Genomic DNA, 22,652 nt, shown 5'->3' with positions numbered 1-22,652 from the left:
CACATGTAAACTGGAACAATCATGCTTTCCTATATTGAACAGTTTAAGAGGTTTGAAGGTATCAAAGGCAAAGGAAACAACAGCAAGCATATTTGGAAAAGATCTACAATAGAATTTCTAAAAAATATACATAATGGAAATTTAGAATTTAGTGGATGATTTTTTTTTTTTAGAGATTTTGCTTATTTATTTGACAGAGAGCACAAGCAGGGGGAGGGGCAGAAGAAGAGTTGGAGTAGCAGGCTCCCCGCTGAATGAGGAAGCCGATGTGGGGCTCAATCCCAGCATCTTGGGATCGTGACCTAAACCGTAGGCAGATGCTTAACCAACTAAGCCACCGAAGCTCCCCTTTAGTGGATGATTTAAAGGCAGATTATGTACAGCTTGGAGAAAGAATTCATAAATAGAAGGTAGATAAGAAGAAGAATCCATAATCCAGCACAGAGAGACAAGAAGGCAAAAATAGAGGTGAAAGTAAAATGTAAAACATATACCAAGAAGATCTAACATGTTTTTTTGCTTTTTTAGTTTTTACTTAAATTCCAGTGAACATACGCTGTAATATTAGTTTCAAGTGTATAGTTCAGTGATTTAGCACTTTACATACAACACCTGGTGCTCATTAAACAAGTGCCCTCCTTAATTCTCATCACCTGCTTAACCCATCCTCTTACCCACCTCCAGTCTTGTAACCATCAGTTTGTTCTTTGTAGTTAAGAATCTGTGTTTTTTTTTTTTTTTTTCCTCTCTCTTTTTTTCCTCTATGAATGTTTTTTAAGAGAGAGAGAGTGGAGTGGTGTGGAGAGGGGTAGAAGGAGAGACAGAATCTTAAGCAGGCTCCACACCGAGTGTCAAGCCAGATTCAGGTCTTGATCTCACAACCCCGAGATGACCTGAGCGAAAATCGAAAGTCTGATGCTTAACTGACTGAGCCACCCAGGGGCCCCCATTTGTTTTGTTTCTTAAGTTCACATATGAGTGAAATTATATGGTATTTGTCTTTGTCTGAGTTACTTTACTTAGCATAATACTCTCTAGCTGCATCCACATTGTTGTAAATGGCAAGATTTCATTCTTTTTATGGCAGAGTAATATTTCTGTGTGTGTGTGTGTGTATGTGTGTGTGTGTGTGTGTGTATACACACCACCATTCATCAGTCACCGGACATTTGGGCTCTTTCCAAAATTTAGCTATTGTTGATAATGCCGCTATAAACATCAGAGTGCATATATTGCTTTAAATTACTATTTTTTTACTCTTTGGGTAAATACCTAGTTTTACAATTGCTGAATCATAGGGTAGTTCTATTTTTAACTTTTTGAGGAACCTTTTTACTCTAACCTATTTTTAGTTTGACTTCTAGAAGGAAAAGAAATATAAGGGGCAATATTTGAAGAGATAATTGCTAAGAATTTTACAAAAGTGATAGAAACAGTAAGCTTAAGGTTGAGGAGGTGCGAGAATTCTAATTAAATGAAACCCGAGTAAGATGAAGTCTATAGTGAGACATACAGAATGATACAGCAAAACAAACAAAAACCAGAACATCTTAAAAACAATTGAAGAAAAATGACATCACTTTCAAAGGAGCAGTAATAATGAAAGTTTGAAGATAACAGAATCCAAGTGTCAGTGTGCACAAAGGTTAAAAACTGTTAACCTCGGATTTTATATGGTGCAAATGTTCTCCTGTGAATCAAGACAAAGATGTTTTCTGACAAAAACTAGAATAATTCATTTCTACTGGTTTGGTTTTTTTTTATTAAAAGAAATTGTACTTGTGGAAGAATAGAATTCTATCTTAATAGAATAGAAGAAAATCATCCCAAATAGAAGGTCTAAATTCAAGAAGGATTGGTATAGACAGTGGTAATTATGTGGGAGACATTAAGGGGATGCTAACTGCATAAAGCCATAATAACAATATCTTATAGGATTAAAATTAGAGAATTAAGTTATAGTTCAACAGCAGCTAGAATAGAAGGGATCACTTCATAATGTTAAAAGGTGCAATTCTGCATCTAGTAACATGATTTCAAAATAGCAAAATGAAAAGTTGAACTTAAAGGAGAAGTAGAGAAATTCATCATCATGGCTCTAGATATGTAATACGCTGTTAAACTGTCTATTGATTTTTTTTGCCTTTTTTGGTATGTTACATTGAACAACTGAAAACATTTTCAGAAAATGTACTGAGAATAACCCTCCATTTTACTTAGACAATTAAAATTATTTGGCACACCATTCTCAATGATTGCATAGAATTCACTTGCCTAAATGTGTAATTGTTTAGCCCAACCATTCTCAATTTTTAGAGAAATTGTTTTCAGTTTAATTAATACAAGCATTTTTACAGGTATGAATATTTCTTTGAGATAAATTCTTAGGTGTTTAATGATGGCATCAGAATATATTTCAGGTCTTCATTAAGTGGCTTTCCAGAAATGTATCATTTGCAGTTCTGATAGCAGTATGTGTCGAAGTGTACCCCTTTCTCCATATCATCATCATTGCTTATGTTTTGTCATTCACAAATATTTGTTAGATGCTGCAGAATATCTCCTTTTAATTTGTATTTCCTTTATTACTAATGAAAAGAAACATTTTTCATGGATTTTTTAAAAATTCAGAATGGTTATGTTTCTATTCATTTCTATAAGATACTTAGTTTACTTCAAATTTTTCTATAAACTAAGTAATTAGATAACCAGATTTGTTGGGGATTGTGCATTAATAGACTCAGTGAGATTCTGGGAAATACTAATGTGAGGTTTACAGCATCTTTTCATGGGTTTTGGGACACTGTGATTCAAAAGCCTTTTCCAGTGACTCCTAGGTTTGTGACTATAGAAATGGGGAAATAACTGACTAGTTTCTACTAAGTGAGCTATGGCTGTAATGTGGCTGATTTTTCCAACCTTCCATGCGTGTGAACAGAGTGTCACTGTGCCAGGATTCATTTGGGCATGTGTTCTAAAACACCAGGCTCAGGATGCTCTCCTTGTGTCTTGTTGGTGTCTTACACTAAGTCATTTTGGGAAAAAATTTTTTTTCCCCAAAATCTCAGGATGCTCTCCTTGTGTCTTGTTGGTGTCTTACATTAAGTCATTTTGGGAAAATTTTTACTGAAAGCGAATTTTACCAGTATGTGTACAAAATATTTAGTTTGGGATATTGTAATTAGGACCAGTATGCCCACCATAAAAATGTTTTTAAATTTAAAATTAGATTTTAATTTTCTTACTTTTGTTTCTAGAAACCACCAAGTTTTATATGACGGAGATAATTATTCAGCCATCTGAAAGAAAATTTTCTATCATAGCAAGGTACAAATAGCAAATTAAGTTTATTCTGCAGTTTCAAATGTGGAGAATGATAGGTACAATTAATTATTTGGGAATTCATTTTTATTTATACCTCTCTTTATTTGGAAAAGAAAAATAAAGGCTTTTGAGGCAGTTGAACCAAACCACACATACAAAAGACTTGAGATTCATTTATTGTTTGTTTATTACATAGTGGCATAAATAAATGTGCTCATCATATAAATCTTCTAAACCTGAAAGTTTTTTGTGCTTCTTTCTATTTGTCATATATCCAGGGTCTCATAACTTAATCACCAGTAGGTTTTTGAATAATTATTTCTGGGATTAATTTGATTTATTTAAATTTGAAACATGAGTCAGTTTTCAAATGATTCCTGTGTTTTCAAAAAAAAGTTACTTAGCCACTAAATCCATTAGCTTTTTCTTTCTTTTGAATCTTTTTTATTTTGCAAACAGAAGTTAACTGTTTCAGTTTATTTATGGATATCTAGAAATTATGGCAATCTGAATATAACCTTAAAACTTATCCTCCTGTAAATATTTTGATTCTGTGCCTCAGCTCTGACTCTTTGAGGGGATGGATGCAAATGGAAGACATCATATATAATACTGTCTAATGTTTGGGACGAAATACCTCACCTTCTCTTTTAACTTACTGTTTAATGTGGGGCAGCACAAATGGAATATTGACTTGACTAATATGGTATTTTTTATTCAGTCAAGGGGAATAGTTAGGTTTGGGATGGGAAGTGTGTTAAGGATTGGAGAATAGGTTACAAGAAGACTGGAGGAAACACAAATACATTAAAATATATTAAAATCCACATTAGCACAGTCTGCGAAGGGATGGGCAGCATATAGAAAAGTCAGTCAGGCTGCACACACGTTTTGCCTTTTAGGTACCCTGTGGGTATTTTTGGGTCCTCTTGCCAGTTAGAGTTATTATGAGAGGCACATTGTGAAAATTTATTTCTTTTCAAACAGGTCTCAGTTTGTACAGAGTGTTATTGCCCAGTGTCTAGTGGAACTCTCCGCTGTTAGAAGCACTTTCAGATTCACTATTCAAGGTCATGATGGCAAAGCGTACATCCTGGTAAGAAGTGATTTCTCCCAGCTTTCTGTAGCATGGTAATCCAGGGTCTCAGAAATTCGTTAGTCTTGCCATTCTTTTTTAAGTCTCAGGTCTAGAAAAGAAATGATCAGAAATTTGAGTTTGTAATATCAGTTTAATTCAAAATCAACTCCCTTAATTTGATAACAGTAGATCAAGTGCCTCTGTGTGCTAGGTACTAGGGATATAGAAAGAAAGAAAACCTGATTCCTGCTCACACCACAAAATAAAGTTCTTCACTATAAGTCGTTCATGGCATTTCTTGGTCACTATAACTTAATTCTGTTTCTGTCACTTTTTTCCCCCCTATTGATCTTCCCCCTATTTTTCCCTTTGATACTCTTCTGTTTAAAATATGTTCTGTTGTTCCTGTTTTTGTGTGTATGTATGGGGTGAGAATGCTTAACATGAGACCTCTCTCTCTCTCTGTCAAATAAATAAATCTTTAAAAAAATAAATTCAAAAAACTTGTTTGTTATAAAAGTAATACCTTCTTGAAACATTCAGACAACATGAGGAATGTAAAAGAAGTGGTATTCCCCCAACTTTTCTTCTCTCCTCGTCTTGCTGTATGTAGGATTTGAAGGTAAACATTACTAACGGTATGGTGTGTCCATCAGCGTCTTCTCCCTCTCTGGGTATAGCTCTCTTGTTCATACACTCACATTTCTGCTTTTCTGTTTGTGAAACATACCTGAATCACATGACGAGCATTTTTCTTTATCATGTTTACTTCACTCAACAGTATATCATAAGGATTGTTCCTTGTGAGTGTAAGTATAGACCAGGGTCTTTCATGCCTAGAATTCCAGTGTGTGGCTGTTAAAGACAGTGCTTCAATGAAAATAATCTTTGCATGTGTATTTTAGTACTTCTTTAGAAATAGACCTTTCTAATCTAAGATGGTATTAGAATTTGTGTTTTTTAAACTGGTAATTATCACCCACCAGAAAATGTACTCATTTGTCCCATGTAGTGAGACATTCTTGGTACCCTGCCCAGGTCCTCCTTACTCAGACTGGTGCACCCTTTTCCCAGCTGCTGAGACATGTGGGCTGCTAATTGTGCTCAGCTGCCTTGTCTCCAGAGGCATGCCCTCACATGACAGGTGCCACCTTGTTCAGGAAGTCAGGTCTTCCCCACCCCTGCCTTGGTCAGTCTACTGCCAGTGATTTGACCCTGGGTTACAGAAAGCAGAGGCCTCCTGTCTCGAGGTGGGACAGACAATGTAGGTGCCATTCTTGCATCAGAGCTCCCCGTGGGATCAAGCTGAAGTATGACTGCAGCTGAGCCCCTCAATGAACAGCATGTGTCCAAATTCCAAAAAACGCTCTTCAACCAGCAGTCCAAACCCCTCTATTGAACTGAATGTCACCATCTCTGTACTTGCCAATCTAATAAGTGAAAAATGGTGGCACATGATTTATACATTTCCTTATTACTAACATTTTTATATATGTTCATCACTTATTTCTTCTGTTACTTCTGTTCATATTCTTTGCCTTTATTTCTGTTGGACTGTTTTTGGCCCCTTCTTAATTCCTGGGAACTCTATATATTACAGATAATAACTTTGTTATCTATATATTAACTATTTTCTCCTAGTTGGTTGTCTTTTTTTTTTTTTTTTAAACTTTATGATCTCAGCAGCTCTACTAGATGTTACACTTTGAAAGACTTACCATACTTAAAAGTTATTTCAGGGTTCTCCTGTCTTTTTTTTTTTTCTGGTATTTTTATAGTTTTGTGTGTACTTTGTTTTTAGTGTTATGAGATACAGATAGGGTGATGATAATATCCTTATACTTGGGCCTTTCTCTCCGTATCTTTAGCTATGGCTTTTAAACTCAGATAGTCTGGTGATTGAATCTTTGGGAAGTTCCAAAAGTATCAAAAAGTTCCCCCTGTTGGAAGATAACTTGAAGGCAGATTCCTGTTCTGCCTGGAATGCTGTCAAGGTCCTCTACCAGCCATGCATCAAAAACAGGAATGCAAAGTAAGTTGTGCTTTCATTTTTCTCATTCCACATTATGTTTTAGTTTCTTTTGCCATTTGGTGTTGAGAAATTAATGAATTAAATGGTACCATACCAACTCCCTATTTGAAGCTTCTAGGAGTCCTACTGCTAAATATTATGCTTTAAAGTAGATTGAATTATTACAGATGATTCATGTTAGTTGCAGAAAGCTTGCTTTTACTGAAAATAATTGATCTTTTTCTTGTAATCTCAGCTGTCTGTGCATATGGCTGCAGTGCTAAATCAAGCATCAACAGCTATGAATATTTACTGATAAAAGCACTTTCCAGGCATTCAGGATGCAATTGGGAACAAATCACAGTCCTTTCTTTCCTGGGTGTGTCATTGTAATAGGGGGAAGGTGGACCATCCACAAAAGTGGCATAAAATCATGGACTGATGGGGCTCCTACTGAGAGCCCGGCACTCATCCGAGGGCTCTGGCTCACTGAAGCCTAGCATCAACCTGTGGGATAGATACTGTTATCACCCTCATTTTAGAGATAGGGACACTAAGACACAGGTGTTGAAAGTACTCCAGTGAAATAAAAAGCAAGGCAAAGTAGTTGGGGAGCAGTAGGATAGGTGTGGGAGGTTGTCATTTTATATTGAAAAGTCAAGGAAGTTTTCTCAGATAAGATGATATTTCAGTGGAAAACTTGAAGGAAGTGAAGGAGTGAGCCTTATCTGAGAGAACAGTGTTCTGGCAGAGGGAACAGTTGGAAGTTTACCCTTGTTCTGTTCTCTCCAATGAGTTTAATCAAATTTGTAATAAGAACAGGAAGATCCCAGTCTTTTTCTGGGGAGTAAATAAGAAATTTTGAAAAATTGCTCTTTTCTCTTTTGGATTGTACAAGCAGTACAAATCATAAAATATTCAAACAGTTGAGACATATGTAAAGTTAAATATAAAAGTTCTCCACCATGTCCCTCTCCGGAAATAAAAGTATATTGTGTATTCTTCAACTCCTTTTTCTATTTATTTTTTATCCTAACATAATTTGAATGATACAGATGTATTTTTTTACACTTAAAAAAAAAAAAAGGCAACACTGTAGAGTCTTGGAGATTCTTTCCATGTCAGTGCTTGGCATTTTATGAAATGGATATACTATAAATCATTTAACTATTTTTCTGTTGTTAGATTCTTGGGTTATTACTGTTTTCCTGCTATAATTAGCATTGCGCTGTGTTGTTTACACAAATTTGTTCTGTAATTATGTGTACTTATTTTATGAGGGATTTCTAGAAGTAGAATTGCTGCGGCAAAGGTATGCCTTTAAAATTTTGATAGATAGTATCAACTTACTGTGTAAAGAAGGCCTTGGCCATTTATACTCCTACCTAAAGTTTCTATAAATGCCACTTCCCTAAAGCCTCACAAACTGCCAAATATTTAGAGTTTTGCCCATCTGATGCCAGTCGAAGTGAAACAGTCCAGATGATTACCCTTGTGTTGTTTTGAGGTATGATCAGAGACTGTCACTTATGCTTTGATGCTTTGGGGACTTCAGTGCATGTGTGGCCTAATACATAGTCATGTTTTAAGCTGTTGGTTGCTTGTATCCTCTATTGTGTGTATTTGTACATGTGTGTACTTTTGTATATTTAGGCTTACATAGTGAAGCTTATTAAAACCTTTCACATTTTTTATTCCTTTGAAATGTGCATTTTTTGAGAGGCGTATGTTAAATCACAGTATGATTATAGAAGTTTTTTTGTTCTGATTTTGATATCAGTTTTTGCATTATATATTTTGAAGCTGTTTTTAGGTACATAAATGTTTGTGGCATGACACGTTGACTAGTTGCATATTTTATCTGTGAGAGATTTTGCTCTCCTTCCATTTGATGCATTTAATTCCAGTTTGCCTAATGTTAATATTATATTTACTTTCTTTTTTTTTAAATTACTAATTTGGTGTACAGTAGTCCCCTCTTACCTGCAGTTTCATGTTCTGTGGTTTCTCACCTGTGGTACCTGTCATCCACAAGCAGATGACCCTCCTCCTGATGTATGGTCAGGGTCAGTCGTAGCTAGCTAGGTCATGGTGTCTCCATCACTCACCTCACTTCATCTCATCACATAGGTATTTTGTCATTTCACACCATCACCATCGTAAGAAGGGTGAGTTCAGTACAAGAAGTTATTTTGAGAGAGAAAGAGATCACATTTACATATCATTATAATTGTTCTATTTTATTACTAGTTATTGTTAATCTCTTACTGATTTATAAATTAAACCTTATCAGAGGTATATGTTTAGGAAAAAAACATAATATATATAGGGTTGGGTACTCTCTGGGGTTTCAGGCATCCACTGGGGGGTCTTGAAATAGAAGCTCTATGGAAAAGGGGAATTGTTTTTCCATCCATTTCGTTTTTTACAGCTGTCCTGTGTTATTTTGTCTTAGGTATGTGTCTTGCTAACATGTACCTTATAAACCATGTAGGTGGATATTTTGAAACTGACTGGGGCACCTGGCTGGCTCAGTCAGTAGAGCATGCGACTCTTGATCTTAGGGTCCTGAGTTCAAGCCCTACATTGTGTGCAGCCTACTTAAATTAAAAAACTAAAAAAAAACCCAAACAGGTGAATTCAGAGAAGGACAATTATCATATGATCTCACCGATATGTGCAATTTAAGAAACAAGGCAGAGGATCATAGGGGAAGAGAGGAAAAAAATGAAACAAGATGAAACCAGAGAGAGAGAGAAAAAAAGAGACTCTTAATCTTAGGAAACAAACTGAGGGGTGCTGGAAGGGGTGGTGGGTGGGGGGATGGGGTAACTGGGTGATGGACGTTAAGGAGGGCATGTGATGTTATGAGCACTGGGTATAATATAAGACTAATGAATCACAGACCTATATCCCTGAAACAATATATTATGGGTTAATTAATTGAATTTAAATCTTAAAAAAAACTAGTAAGTGCCCAAAAAAAAGAATTAGCCAAAGATATAGATATTTGGTGGGTGTTGGAATAAAGCAAATATAAATGGTCCATTAAAAAACAAACAAAAATCAGGTGAAAACAAACTCCAATATGGCAGTCTATTGTAAAAGTGAATTTAACCCACACTTACTGTGATTATTGATTTAGTTGAACTTAGTCTATGGTCTTTTACACTGGTTGTCTTCTCTGTATCATTTCTTGATGATTTGGAAGTAAAAAAAATAATATCTATTTCAAGTTGATTTTTAGTGGTTAACCTGAAACTTTTAACATATGTATTTAAACTTTTTTTTTAATCAATTTCTAGATTTAACTGGTATCCACACTCTTCACCAGAGCAAGAAAAGACTTTTTTTTTGTTTGTTTGTTTGTTTAAAGATTTTATTTATTTATTTCATAGACAGAGATTACAAGTAGGCAGAGAGGCAGGCAGGGAGAGAGGAGGAAGCAGGCTCCCCGCTGAGCAGAGAGCCCCATGTGGGGCTCCATCCCAGGACCCTGGGATCATGACCCGAGCCGAAGGCAGAGGCTTTAACCCACTGAGCCATCCAGGCGCCCCAAGAAAAGACTCTTAATAAAGTTTCACATTTCTTCTTTTTCCCCTGTCTCATGCACTCTCCTCTGTGTTGAGATCATTTATGATTCTGCTGCTAGTGGTTCCTTCTTCTTAAAGAAGCCCTCCCCCATTTCGTTCCCTCTTACACTCATGTATGGCGGCCATAAATGTCTTTATATTTTTATTGTATGTCTATTTCCATGAAAATATTTGATGTTTTTAAAATATTTATAAATAGGGGGCACCTGGGTGGCTCAGTGGGTTAAGCCACTGCCTTCGGCTCAGGTCATGATCTCAGGGTCCTGGGATCGAGTCCCACATAAGGCTCTCTGCTCAGCAGGGAGCCTGCTTCCCTCTCTCTCTCTCTCTCTCTCTGCCTTCCTCTCCGTCTACTTGTGATCTCTATCAAATAAATAAATAAAATCTTTTAAAAAAATAAATAAAATAAAATATTTATAAATAGTGTTATAATATGTATCTTTTTGCCCTTTGTTCTTCACTTTATGGTCTTTGTTTCATTGTTTGCTTTGATAAAATATGCACTTTCATAGTTCTTTTAAAGTTGAACTGTAGCCAGTCCTTGAATACCTAATAATCTCTTATATCTCTCTGAAAACCTATAGGATTTCTCTTTATCTTTGTTTTTCTAAGATTTCATACACATATATCTAAATGTTAGTATTTATTCAGAATTTTCTCCTGTCACAATCTGTTCTTATCTTACAAATGAAGTATTCCCTCAATATCTGAGAATAATAGTGATGCTTCAAGTCTTCTGTTTTCTCCATTAACTCTTTCCTTTGGGTGTTAACTCTGTTCTCTTTGAAAGATTCTTTGTGTTTGATACTTTGTTTCGTGATGTTGCTTTTCCCAAATGTTTGATGCTTCCACTAGAATTCCTGGGCTTGGATGTATACTTGGTGTGAATCAGGACCTCATCTATCTTGCTCATTACTACATCTAGATGAATAGTTCTTCTCCTCCTCCTCCTTCTCCTCCTCCCTATCCCCCTCCCACTCCCTCTCCCCCTCCTCCTCCTTCTTCTTTTTCCTGAGAGAGAGGGGGCATAAGCAGGGGGAGTAGCAGGGAGGGAGCAGAGCAGGGAGCACTGAGCAGGGAGCAGAATGTGGGGCTCAATCCCAAGACTCTGGTATCACCACCTGAGCCTAAGGCAGATGCTCAACTGACTGAGCCACTTAGGTGCCCCTAGATGAGTTCTTGTAGAAGTGCTCAATATATACAATTTATGGTCACATTTAACAAAACATTTGTTAAGTGAATGGTTCACAGTTTTCTGCTTATCTTTATATTTGATGATTACTATTCGTCTATAGTGACTGTAGGGTCTTGTTACCATAGTCTGCTTTTATGGATTCGTGAAGGAGAACTCAAAGGGCATACCAGTTTGGATGTGCCAGTTTGTCTTTTGACAGCTTTTGGGTGCTAAGGAAAGGGAATTGGTAGTAGATTAAGTTACAGTGGTGAACCTATATTCATTATTGCGAAGAATCTTTACACTGCCTCTCTAGAGAGTGACAGGGATTCAGTGTACTATCTCATTATTTCACTCATTCTTAACAAATCCCTGTGACACTGGAAATACAATGACTATAGTCAGTTGTGTTCTGCTGTATTTGATTAGTGGACTTTTTTTCAAAACTTTGTATGTTATGTCTTGGGGTCATAATAAATGAATTTTATGAGTTCAGTTTGCCTGTTGTATGTAACTTCTTTTGTTTTGCTTTTTCTTTTACTATTGGTTGACTCTGTATCCCCCAAAGGTAGTAAAGGAACTTCATACATTTGGTAAGCATCCTGTGAGTTACTTGCTTTTGTCTTTAAGGACATTGATGTTTAAGAGACATTAGTTTCTTTCTTTGGGGGCATTACTGAGTAAACTATAGACTCCCTGGCATATTTTTGGCACGTGGGGTGGTACATTAACTATTTTAGTCCAATCGACTGCAATTTTATTTTATTTATTTATTTATTTATTTTAGTGGAAGTGTGGATTGCCAGATGGCAGTCTAAAAGAGGAAAATAGCAAATGTAACTATGGTTTTAGTTCCTTGAGCACACACAAAAAGTGGCAGGTAATATATTTAGAATGTTCTTTCTTTCTAGTAATAGGCACACATGTCTCTTAACATTTTGAAGTCTATTGTTTTTTTTATCCCCCTACCCCCTGCCCACAGTTATCCTACAACTTACTTGTTTAGTTTACATATCTGAGTTTAGATCCTAAATGTTAACTTTTAACATTAACCTAAGTTAATGTCTGCAGTTTAATTGTGCTAATTCATCAATTCATCCATGGCCTCATATTCTCTCCACTGGAGTAATTTTGTTGCTAGGGGATATTTGTCAATGTCTGGGTCATTTTTGATTGTTACAACTTGAGGTGCTATTGGAATCTAGTAGGTAAAGCCCGGGATACTCTTCTTGGGGGGGCATTTTTTTTATTAACATATAATGTATTATTTACTTCAGAGGTACAGGTCTGTGAATCATCAGTCTTACTCATTTCACAGCACTCACCATAGCACATACCCTCCCCAAAGTCCATAACCCAGCCACCCTATCCCTATCCACCCCGATCCCCCAGCAACTCTCAGTTTGTTTCCTGAGATTAGGAGTGTTCATGGTTTGTCTCCCCTCCCCGGTCCATCTTGTTTGATTTTTTTTCCCTCCCTTCCCCACCTGACCCCCCACCCTGCCTCTCAAATTCCTTATATCAGAGAAATATGATAATTGTCTTTCTCAGATTGGCTTATTTCACTTAGCATAACACCCTCTAGATCCATACATGTCTTGCAAATGGCAATATTTCATTTTTGATGGCTGCATAGTATTCATATATATATATATATATATATATATATATATATATATACATATATATATTATACACACACACACACATACATACATACATACATATAAATAAAACATCTTCTTTATCCATTCATCTGTTGATGGACATCTAGGTTCTTTCCATTGATTGGCTATTGTGGACATTGCTGCTGTAAACATTGGGGTGCATGTGTCCCTTCAGATCACTACATTTGTATCTTTAGGGTAAATACCCAGTAGTGCGATTGCTGGGTCATAGGGTAGCTCTATTTTCAACTTTTTGAGGAACCTCCATACTGTTTTCCAGAGTGGCTGCACCAGCTTGCATTCCCACCAACAGTGTAGGAGAGTTCCCCTTTCTCCACATACTCATCAAAGTCTGTCATTACCTGACTGGTTAGTTTTATCCATTTTGACTGGTGTGAGGTGGTATCTCACTGTGGTTTTGATTTCTATTTCCCTGATGCCAGGGGATGTTGAGCACTTTTTCATGTGACTGTTAAGCCCAGGACACTCTTAAATATCCTACAATGCCTCAGAGAGCCTCTATAACAAAGAATTATACAGCCCAAAATGCCAGTAGTGCCGAAGTTGAAAAACACTGTCCTAGTCTATCTCCTGAAATCAAGCTGTGTCTACCCTTCCCTCTGGGTTTCACAACCCACAATTTTCTTGAAATTTTATTTAGGCCAGCAAATAAGAGAAGTTTTACTGCAGCATGGCCACTAACCTCTATAATCCCCAGGTTAACTTAGAGTAAACTGTTAAGTACAAATATTATATGATTATTGTTACACTTCTCCCATTTTCTTTTAGAGAAAAATGAAAAATAGATTTATTTGTAGTAAGGAATGATGAAGAATTTTATAGGTTTCAAGTCCTTTGTTCTTATGTATTTAAGAGAAAAGAACTTACAAGAGTGTAATCAACAAGTGTAAAAAAGTGGTTTTTAAAAAAGCTGAATTGAATTCTCTTCATTATTTAAGTTAAATGAGTCCGAGTACTGGTAGTAACTCTTCCCTTGTTTTTTGAAAGATAAAATATGTGATTAAAAAATCTGGAGAATTTGAACTGAGAACTATTCTGTGTTCCACAATTTAGTAGAAGCATTTTCTGCCAAAATATAGTCTTGGTAAAAATTGTTTCTAATAAGGAAGTATTGTTTTGCCTTAAGACAGTTGTCATTATTGCTTTTTTAAAAAGATTTATTTATTTATTTTTGAGAGAGAAAGAAAGCAGGAGTAAGCGAGCATGGTGAGGAAGGGCAGAGGGAGAGGAAGAGAAAAACTGAGGCAGGCTCTGTGCTCTGACTTGGGGCTTGATCTCACAACTCTGAGATCAGGACCTGAACCGAAACCAAGAGTCAGATTCCTAACCAACTGTGCTACCAAGGCACCCCCATTATTGCTTTTTCTAATGAAATAGAAACACATAAATCACACCCATATACATTTCATATGCAAAAAATAATATTAGTAGTTGTTTTTATTTGTGAAATAGTACTTTTAGATCTGTATTCTCCTTTTTAGCAGAAAAATTGAAATTCTGCTTTATTTTTTTAAATGAGTAAAAACCATGTAGTATAAAATATACCATCCTAACCATTTTTAAGTATAAAGTTCAGTGATGTTAAGTATATTCACATACATGTCGTGAAAGAGTTCTCCAGAACTTTAACGTTCTGCAGCCGAGACTCTACATCACACAACTCCTTTTCCTGCTGCCCCCAGCCCCTGTAACTTCCATTCTATTTTCTGTTTTTAAGAAGTTGACTATATTAGTCTGCCAGGCCTGTCATAACAAAATGCCAAAGGCGGGATGATTTAAAAATGAGAAACATTTTCTCAAAAGTTCTGGAGGCTGGAAGTCCAGGATCAAGGTGCCATCAAGATTGGTTTTTAGTGAGGCCTCTCTTCCTGGCTTACAGACAGCCACCATCTCCCTGTGTCCTCACATGCCCCTTCTTTCTGTGAGAGCAAAGAGAGAGTAGATGGGGAAGCAGTAGAGACGGGGAGGAAATCTTGCTTCTCTTCCTCTTCTGATGAGGACAGCAGTTCTGAGTAGAGCCCCATTCTTATGACCTCATTTAACTAAGTACTTTTTGAAAGGCCGTATCTCCAAATACCATCACTTTGGGGGCTAGAACCCTGACTCTAATTCATATTCAGCATAAGAATTTTGGGGGAGCACAATTCAGTTCACAACACTGACACTTTAGATACTTTATGTAAGTGGAATCATGGAGTATTTGTCTTTGTGTAACTGTCTTATTTCAGGTAGCATAATGTCCTTAAGATTGTTCATCTGTGTTGTAGCATGTAACAAGATTGCCTCTCTTTTCAAGGCTGAGTGCTATTGCATCGTGTGTGTATGTGTGTGTGTGTGTGTGTGTGTGACTTTTTGTTTATCCATTCATCCGTCAGTGGACATTTGGGCTGCTTTTTGTGTATTATGAATAGTGCTGCTTTGAACTTGGGTGTGCAAATATCTTTCTGAGATCCTGCTTTCAGTTCTTTTGGAGATATACCCAGAGGTATGATTACTGGATCAAATGGTAGTTCTATTTTTAATTTTTTTGAGGAACCTCCACACTGTTTTCCATGGTAGTTGCAGCATTTTACATTCCCACTAAGAGCTCTTCTAATTTCTCCACATTCTCACAAACACTTAATCATTTTCTGTTTTTTTTTAAGGATTTTATTATTTTTTTAAATTTCATTTATTTATGAGTGCAAATGAGTGCACAAGCAGGGGGTGGCAGAGGAGCAGAGGAAGAGGGAGACACAGACTCTCCTCTGGGCACAGTGGTTGACATGGGACTTGATCCCAGAACCCTGAGATCATGACCTGAGCTGAAATTAGATGCTTAACCGACTGAGCCACCCAGGCGCCCCTTAAGGATTTTATTATTAAGTAATCTTTGCGCCTCAAACTCACAACCCTGAGATCAAGAGTTGCATGCTCCACAGACTGAGCCAGCCAGGTGCTCCTATTTTCTGTTTTTTTAGTAATAGCCATTCTCATGGTTGTGAGGTGGTATCTTACTGTGGTTTTGATTTGCATTTCTCTAATTGGTGATATTTAGCATCTTTCATATACTTGTTAGCCATTTGTTGTTTTTTTGTTTTTTTTTTTTAAAGATTTTATTTATTTATTTGACAGAGAGAGATCACAAGCAGACGGAGAGGCAGGCAGAGAGAGAGAGAGAGGGAAGCAGGCTCCCTGCTGAGCAGAGAGCCCGATGCGGGCCTCGATCCCAGGACCCTGAGATCATGACCTGAGCTGAAGGCAGCGGCTTAACCCACTGAGCCACCCAGGCGCCCCTTGTTAGCCATTTGTATATCTTCTTTGGAGAAATGTGTGTTCAAGTTCTTTGCCCGTTTTTTTTTTAATTAAAATTTTTTCCATTTAAATTCAATTAATTAACATATAGTGTATTTTTAATTTTAGAGGTAGAGTTCAGTGATTCATCAGTCTTATAAAATACCCAGTCCTGTCCACGTACCCTCCTTAGTGTCCATCACCCTGTTACCCTATTACTCTACCCCTGCTCCCTGCAACCCTCAGTTTGTTTCCCATGATTAAGAGTTTCTTATGGTTTGTCTTCCCCTCTAATTCCATCTTGTTTTATTTTTCCCTCCCTTCCAGAATCTGTGCTTCTGTTTTGTTTCTTAAATTCCACATATGAGTGAAATCATATGGTAATTGTCTTTCTCTGATTGACTTATTTCACTTAGCATATTACCCTCAAGTTCTATCCATGTCATTGCAAATGGCAAGATTTCTTTTTCTTTTTTGATGGCTAAGTAGTATTTCATTGTGCATGTGCGTGTGTGTGTGTGTGTGTGTACCTGTGTGTGTGTGTACACATATATGACATCTTCTTTAGCTATTCATCTGTCGATAGACATCTTTCCATAGTTTGGCTATTGTGGACACTGCTGCTATAAACGTTGGGGTGCAGATGCCCCTTTGGATCTTTACATTTGTATCTTTGGGGTATGTACCTAATAGTGCAGTTGCCATGTTTTAGGGTAGCTCTATTTTTAACTTTTTGAAGAACCTCCATACTATTTTCCAGAGTTCTTTGTCCACTTCTAAATCAGGTTATTTGGTTTTTTATTGTTGTTGAATTGTGGGAGTTAATGTACCCTGATAATTAACTCTTTATTAGACATGACCTGCAAGTATTTTTTCTTAGTCCGTAGATTATGATTTTTGATTGTGTCTTTTTTTTTTTTTTTAAAGATTTTATTTATTTATTTGACAGACAGAGATCACAAGTAGGCAGAGAGGCAGGCAGAGAGAGAGGAAGGGAAGCAGGCTTCCCGCTGAGCAGAGAGCCCGACGCGGGACTCGATCCCAGGACCCTGAGATCATGACCTGAGCCGAAGGCAGCGGCTCAACCCACTGAGCCACCCAGGCGCCCACCTGATTGTGTCTTTTGATGCACAGAATCTTTTAAGTTTAATGCAGTTCCATTTGTTTTTGCTTTGTTGCCTGTGTATTCATAAAATCATTGTTAAAGTTTGCATAATTGAGGTGCCCTATCTGACGTGTCAGTCACTATCATTGCCTAAGTTTAAATTAGGTGATTTTGAGGAGATTTAGAGGAATTCGTCCTTTTTGATTGATGAAAACATAAAGCAAAATGTTAATTTATGCTAATTTTATATTCAGCAAAATATTTAAGACCTGTTATTTAATAATTACATGACTTACTAAAACACTTCACATGAATTCATTTGGATAGTGTCAGAATACTATGCTAGAATGAATGGGTGAATGAATGAGCAAAGAAATTTGTGTTACCAACCCCTAACGAGCACTTTATTAAACCATTTAAAGTGTCTTCTGTGTCCCCACATAGAAGTCACAGGCTGACATTGTCAGTGCACTTTACTTAGGGGCATTGCTTTTGCAGAATAGGATTAATTTAGAGTTCAGGCATAAATGTCCAAGTCTTAGATTTTATAAGTGAGGAAACTGAGACTTACTTAGAGAAATAATTAGTCACTTTTATAGTTGGTGATAGAGCCTGAATTTGAGCCAGGTTGTCCTGATTCCAAATTTACTTCTTTATCATTAGATCATGTAGTCCTTCACCATAAAATTTTAGGAGATCTGAAAATGTCACCGTAAATGTATATTCTTCCTCAAGAATAGTTCCTTTGGTAATTTAGAATGTGTCAGCATTTTGATTACTCCCCAAAATATATTGCTTACTATACTATATTCAGTAAATATTTATGTATCTTAATATGTAACACAGCAGTGGAAACTTCTGATTTATAGTATGTTCATATCTGATCTTCTAGATCAGAATTTAAGGATACAAATGTGATTTTTTTCAGAAGTCAGTGCCTTAGCTTCTTAGAACAGGAATCCATTGTAAGGAAATTAACCTGAAAATACAGCAAAGTTATCAAATACCTCTGGGAAAAGAAAAATGCTTCTTTGGCAAATACTTTTTACACATTTGTCTGCTAATACCATATTACCACCTACATGTACCCATCTAGAAGTTGTTCTTCATTACCAAGCAAGTTGAGCACATGCTTCCTTAATTTGTAATTGGAAAATTACACTGTGTAAGTACAGTGGCCTAAATTCAAACTTATTTTATTTGTAATTCTTATCCATGAATTTATAATCATTAAAGAAGATACAGGAAATAAGACTGTGATGTATAATAAAAGTGAGCTTTTCCCTCAAGATTCTAGTCAAAACAGGTTTTACCTGTGGAATGCAATTCATCCTTGGAATCGCTTTCTGGAAGGAATCTGGTTTCCCTCTTCTGATGCAAGAATGTAAAATAAGTATATAAGCTGTGGGGGCAGAAAGGGCAAGGGGACTGGGATTGTCTAAAGCAGGATGGAGAATGTGAGTTTGAAATTGTTACTTCACGTTCCTGTATTTTCTAAAAATGTGTTAGGTATTGTTATGAGTCCAACCTGAAGTAGTTGTCTTCACTTTTCATGCAGAAGGGTTTGGGTTTTTCTTTCCTCTTTTTTATTACCTCCTACTATACTTTGTATTGTATGTGATTCCAAAACAGGAGACCAAAGATTACTGCCATAAAGAAATTTATAATAAAGTTAAGGTAACATGTACAAAGACAAGTTCTTTGAAAAGAGCAAAATCTACTTACATGCTGGAAGGGTTTTCATGGAAAATCATATTCATTAGCTGAATCAAAGAAAATAGAAAAGAGTTAAGAAGTAGTTTCCTCCACTCCACCCCTACACCAGTAAAAGCTGCAGAGGGCTGGGCAGGGAAAGCATGCATGTTTTTTCTTTCCTTTTCTTTCTTTCTTTTTTTAGGACTATTTATTTTTTGAGAGCAAGAGAGAAAAAGTGCACAAGCAGGCGGGAGGGGCAGAGGGAGAAGCAGACTCCTTGTTCAGGGAACCCAATGTGGGGCCTGATCCCAGGACCCTGAGATCATGACCTGAGCTGTAGGCAGACACTTAACTGACTGAGCCACGCAGGCGCCCTGAAAGCATGCGTGTTTTCATGTAGGGAACTCCAGTAGGCTGTTGCCAATGCAATGGCAGGTGGCTTGCAGAGGGGTTGAGTGGGAAGTGGAAGGTGGCAGTCATCTGCCCATAGAGATGCTCCATTTAGCTCTGTGGCATATGAGGGTCTCATCAAAAGCTTTTGTTTGAAGAAAGGGTTCCAGAGCTGATACAAAAATGTTTGAGAACCACTGTTCTCTCTGCTGAGCATTTCACCAGACTGGGCTTGAATTCTCTGGGTTGTGGCAAAGTCACTACTCAGCAAGACTGGCAACATTGAGATAATTCTAATTGACTGAATGGTCTTCCTTTTACTGAGCTGAGATCTATTTCCCAGAAACTCTCATCCAGAGCTACCAAAAATCAATCTGTTGATTTTTGAATATGACAGCTCTTTAAGTATTCAGATAATTTGACATTCAGTCCTAGATTTTCTCTTTTCCAAGTTTAATAGCCTCAAATGGAACGGTTTCAGGCTTCCTTTTCCTTGTGCAGTCTCTTTTTTTCTAACGTGGTCTCCTTTCCTATTTACCATTTTGATTGCCCATAAAAAGATGTTGCCCCAGCATCCTGTCAGCTTTACATAATAGGTTGAATCAGAGAGCAACTAGAGCTAGGGATTCATCTTCCAGGGCTGTTTTAGATAATTTAGATATAAAGGAAAGAAAGCATTTACAATGGTACCAGACAGGAGAGACTGAATTTCAAGAGCCCATTGAATTTGGACATTAAATAAAAAAGTATTCAACCTCAGGTGTTCAAGATGGTCATTTGTTCATTGATTCAACAGATATTAAATTCATACTACAGAGCTAGGTATTAGAAATAGAAAATTGAGCTAAAAGAGATCTGATGCCTTGCATCACAGATCTTAGTAGAGTCTGTGGGAAAGACATATAAATGATCAGTGCTACAAAGAAGAACTATATAGTGCTAGGAGAGCAAATCATAGGGAGACCAGCCAGGTTAGAATAGGACTCCAGGAAGAACTGATGCTTGACTACTCTCTGAAAGATGAGAACAAGCAAACTATGTGAAGAGGCTATGGGCTTGCCCATAAGAAAGCAATACAGAAGGACCTGTGGTGGGAGAGAGCATAGTGAGGGCAAGAGATGGGAAGAACACCAAAGTGGCTACACTGGAGAGAGTGAGAAATGGGGACAGGATAGGAGGAGCTAGACCAACTCAGGATCTTAGAGGCATTTTAGAGAGCTTGTCTTTGTGTTTATCCTAAGAAAAACAGAATCTATTAAATGTTTTGTCCAGGGTGAGATGGTTTAATTTATGCTTCAGAAAGATTATTCTGGCTGCCAACCAGGATACAGTTGGATATGGTAGATCAGATAGGAGGCTATTGCAGAAGCCCAAGAGAAATGACTATAGTGGATGATGGCAGCTGAGATAGATTTGAGAGATTACTATAGTAATATTGCAGTGTTTGTGATTGATTGGATTTTGGAACCAAACCACTATTTATTGGGGTAGATAACACTGGAGGAAGATCAAGTTTTGGGAGAAGATCATGAGGTCTGGTTTTATACGTGTTGAGTTTGAGTTACCATTTGAGTCATTCAAGAGGAAATAACAAATAGAAAGTTATATATAGACCTGGAGTTCCAATGAAAGGTTTGGGCTGTGTTTTTAAATTTGTGAGTCATCTGCATATTGGTCATAATTGAAGGTGGATTGTTTAGGAAAGGACAGGTGGGATTGTTTAGGAAAATAGGATGGGAGGACTGAGCTGTGAAGAACTACCCACATTTATGGGCTAGAGAAAGGAGGATGAGCCTAGAAAGGAGCTAAAGGAACAGCAAGAAAACAACAGAGTACTGTTCCATAGAAGCTGAGGGAAGAATAAAGTACTTTAAGAGGAAGAAGTGGTCAGATGCTGCTGAGAGGTCAGATAAAATGTTGAGTATAAAACATGTATTGGATTTAGATTGAAACGGTCTTAAGTGATCTTAGCACGGATTGTTTTGTCAGGTGACAGAGCTGGAAGCTGGATTGGAATGGGTGAGCAGTGAGTAGAAGGTGATGTGACAGAGACGACTGTTTCAAGAAGTTTGGTTTTGAAGGGAAGGTGCGATAGGAAGTGGATGGGGAGCTGACCGAAGTGAGGCAGGTAGGGTTAGACCCTCTTGAGCCTGTTAAAAAGCCAACAACAAAGAGCCTGTTGAAAAGAAGAGGTTGATTACACATAAATAATAAGTGGTGGTTCATTCCAACAGGGCGGGAGGGGCTGGTATCTCCAGCTCAGGTGTAACAACTAACCTTAGGAACAGGGATGATTCCCTTTCTGTAACAGGGAGGAAGATCAGAATTGGAGTGGGTGGAAGAGGTTTGCATACTAGGTTTGGGGACCATGGGACACTCGTCCTGTGATGGCTTCTATTTTATCTATCAAGTAGGAGTGATGGGGGAAGAGGCATAAGAGGAAAAAGGGTGGGTGTAATGGACAGTTGGAAGTTTGAGGAGAATGGAGAAGATTGAAAATGGTCATTTAGGGAGGAGGTGAGTGAGACGACTAGACATGTGTGGGATTGGTAGGCAGTGTTCATTTCCCGTTGAAGTTTGTGGTTGTGGATTTACAGTGTGACTTTGGCCAGTGTATCATTGATCTGAGTATCAGCACAGAGAAAGCACAGTTGGGGTCAGCAAGATTCAAGCTTTATGTCTTGATGCAGAGGGTTTTGTGTTATTTTGTGTTATTAAAATGATGGACTACAGAATCTACGTGGCCTGTTTGAACGAAGACTAAGAGTTGGAAAAGGACCTTGGCTTCTCAGCTACTAAATGTAGCTGCAGTAGGGGAGAAATTTACTTTTAATTGTATAGCTAAAGCATCAAATGTTATTTTAAAAATACCAGATTACTGATGGGAAGTGACCTCTTTTAAATATATTAAGGAAAACTGTAGTACTTTAAATGGAGCTTTAAGCACTTATTTAAATATATGCTCTGAGTTAAATTTTCTTCAAGGTTTTCCATAAGATTTTTGTAAGATAAGATTTTTGTAATCCCAATTTATAAGGAAATTTATTGGCTTAATGTGAGATAATGAGTATCATAGAAAGGGTGCTTAATCTTCCATGTCTGCCAGAATTTCAGTTTGACATTGTTGTCTAAAGCAACTGCAATGGTCCTGGTTGGTTCTGCTTTTATTCTAGACATTGAGAGTGAAAAATGAACCTTTGATTCTGAGGTCAGCTGGAGTAGAGGGAATTCAGTTTCAGTAGCACTTGGAATTTTTTTTTTTTTTTTTTTAATCAGATGGCTGCAGGATCCTGGAGCCTTCTGGGTACTTGTACCTCAATT

General features: G+C 37.2%; 1 protein-coding gene across 2 annotated transcripts in view; it reads left to right on the top strand.

Annotated features, from left to right (window-relative positions):
• The window catches only part of UBE3D (ubiquitin protein ligase E3D), a 179,080-nt gene that overhangs the window by 44,128 nt on the left and 112,300 nt on the right, over window positions 1-22,652 (top strand). For both annotated transcript variants that reach the window (XM_047734323.1, XM_047734321.1), the window contains exons 6-8: window positions 3,258-3,327; window positions 4,312-4,420; window positions 6,271-6,434. In XM_047734323.1, the coding sequence (XP_047590279.1) occupies window positions 3,258-3,327; window positions 4,312-4,420; window positions 6,271-6,434 (343 nt within the window). The remainder of the gene's footprint in view (window positions 1-3,257; window positions 3,328-4,311; window positions 4,421-6,270; window positions 6,435-22,652) is intronic.

This window comes from Lutra lutra, chromosome 6 (genome assembly GCF_902655055.1).
Source record: "Lutra lutra chromosome 6, mLutLut1.2, whole genome shotgun sequence".
NCBI lineage: Eukaryota > Metazoa > Chordata > Mammalia > Carnivora > Mustelidae > Lutra > Lutra lutra.
The sequence above is the reverse complement of the archived record's forward strand: the minus strand, read 5'-3'. Positions and strand labels throughout refer to the sequence as shown.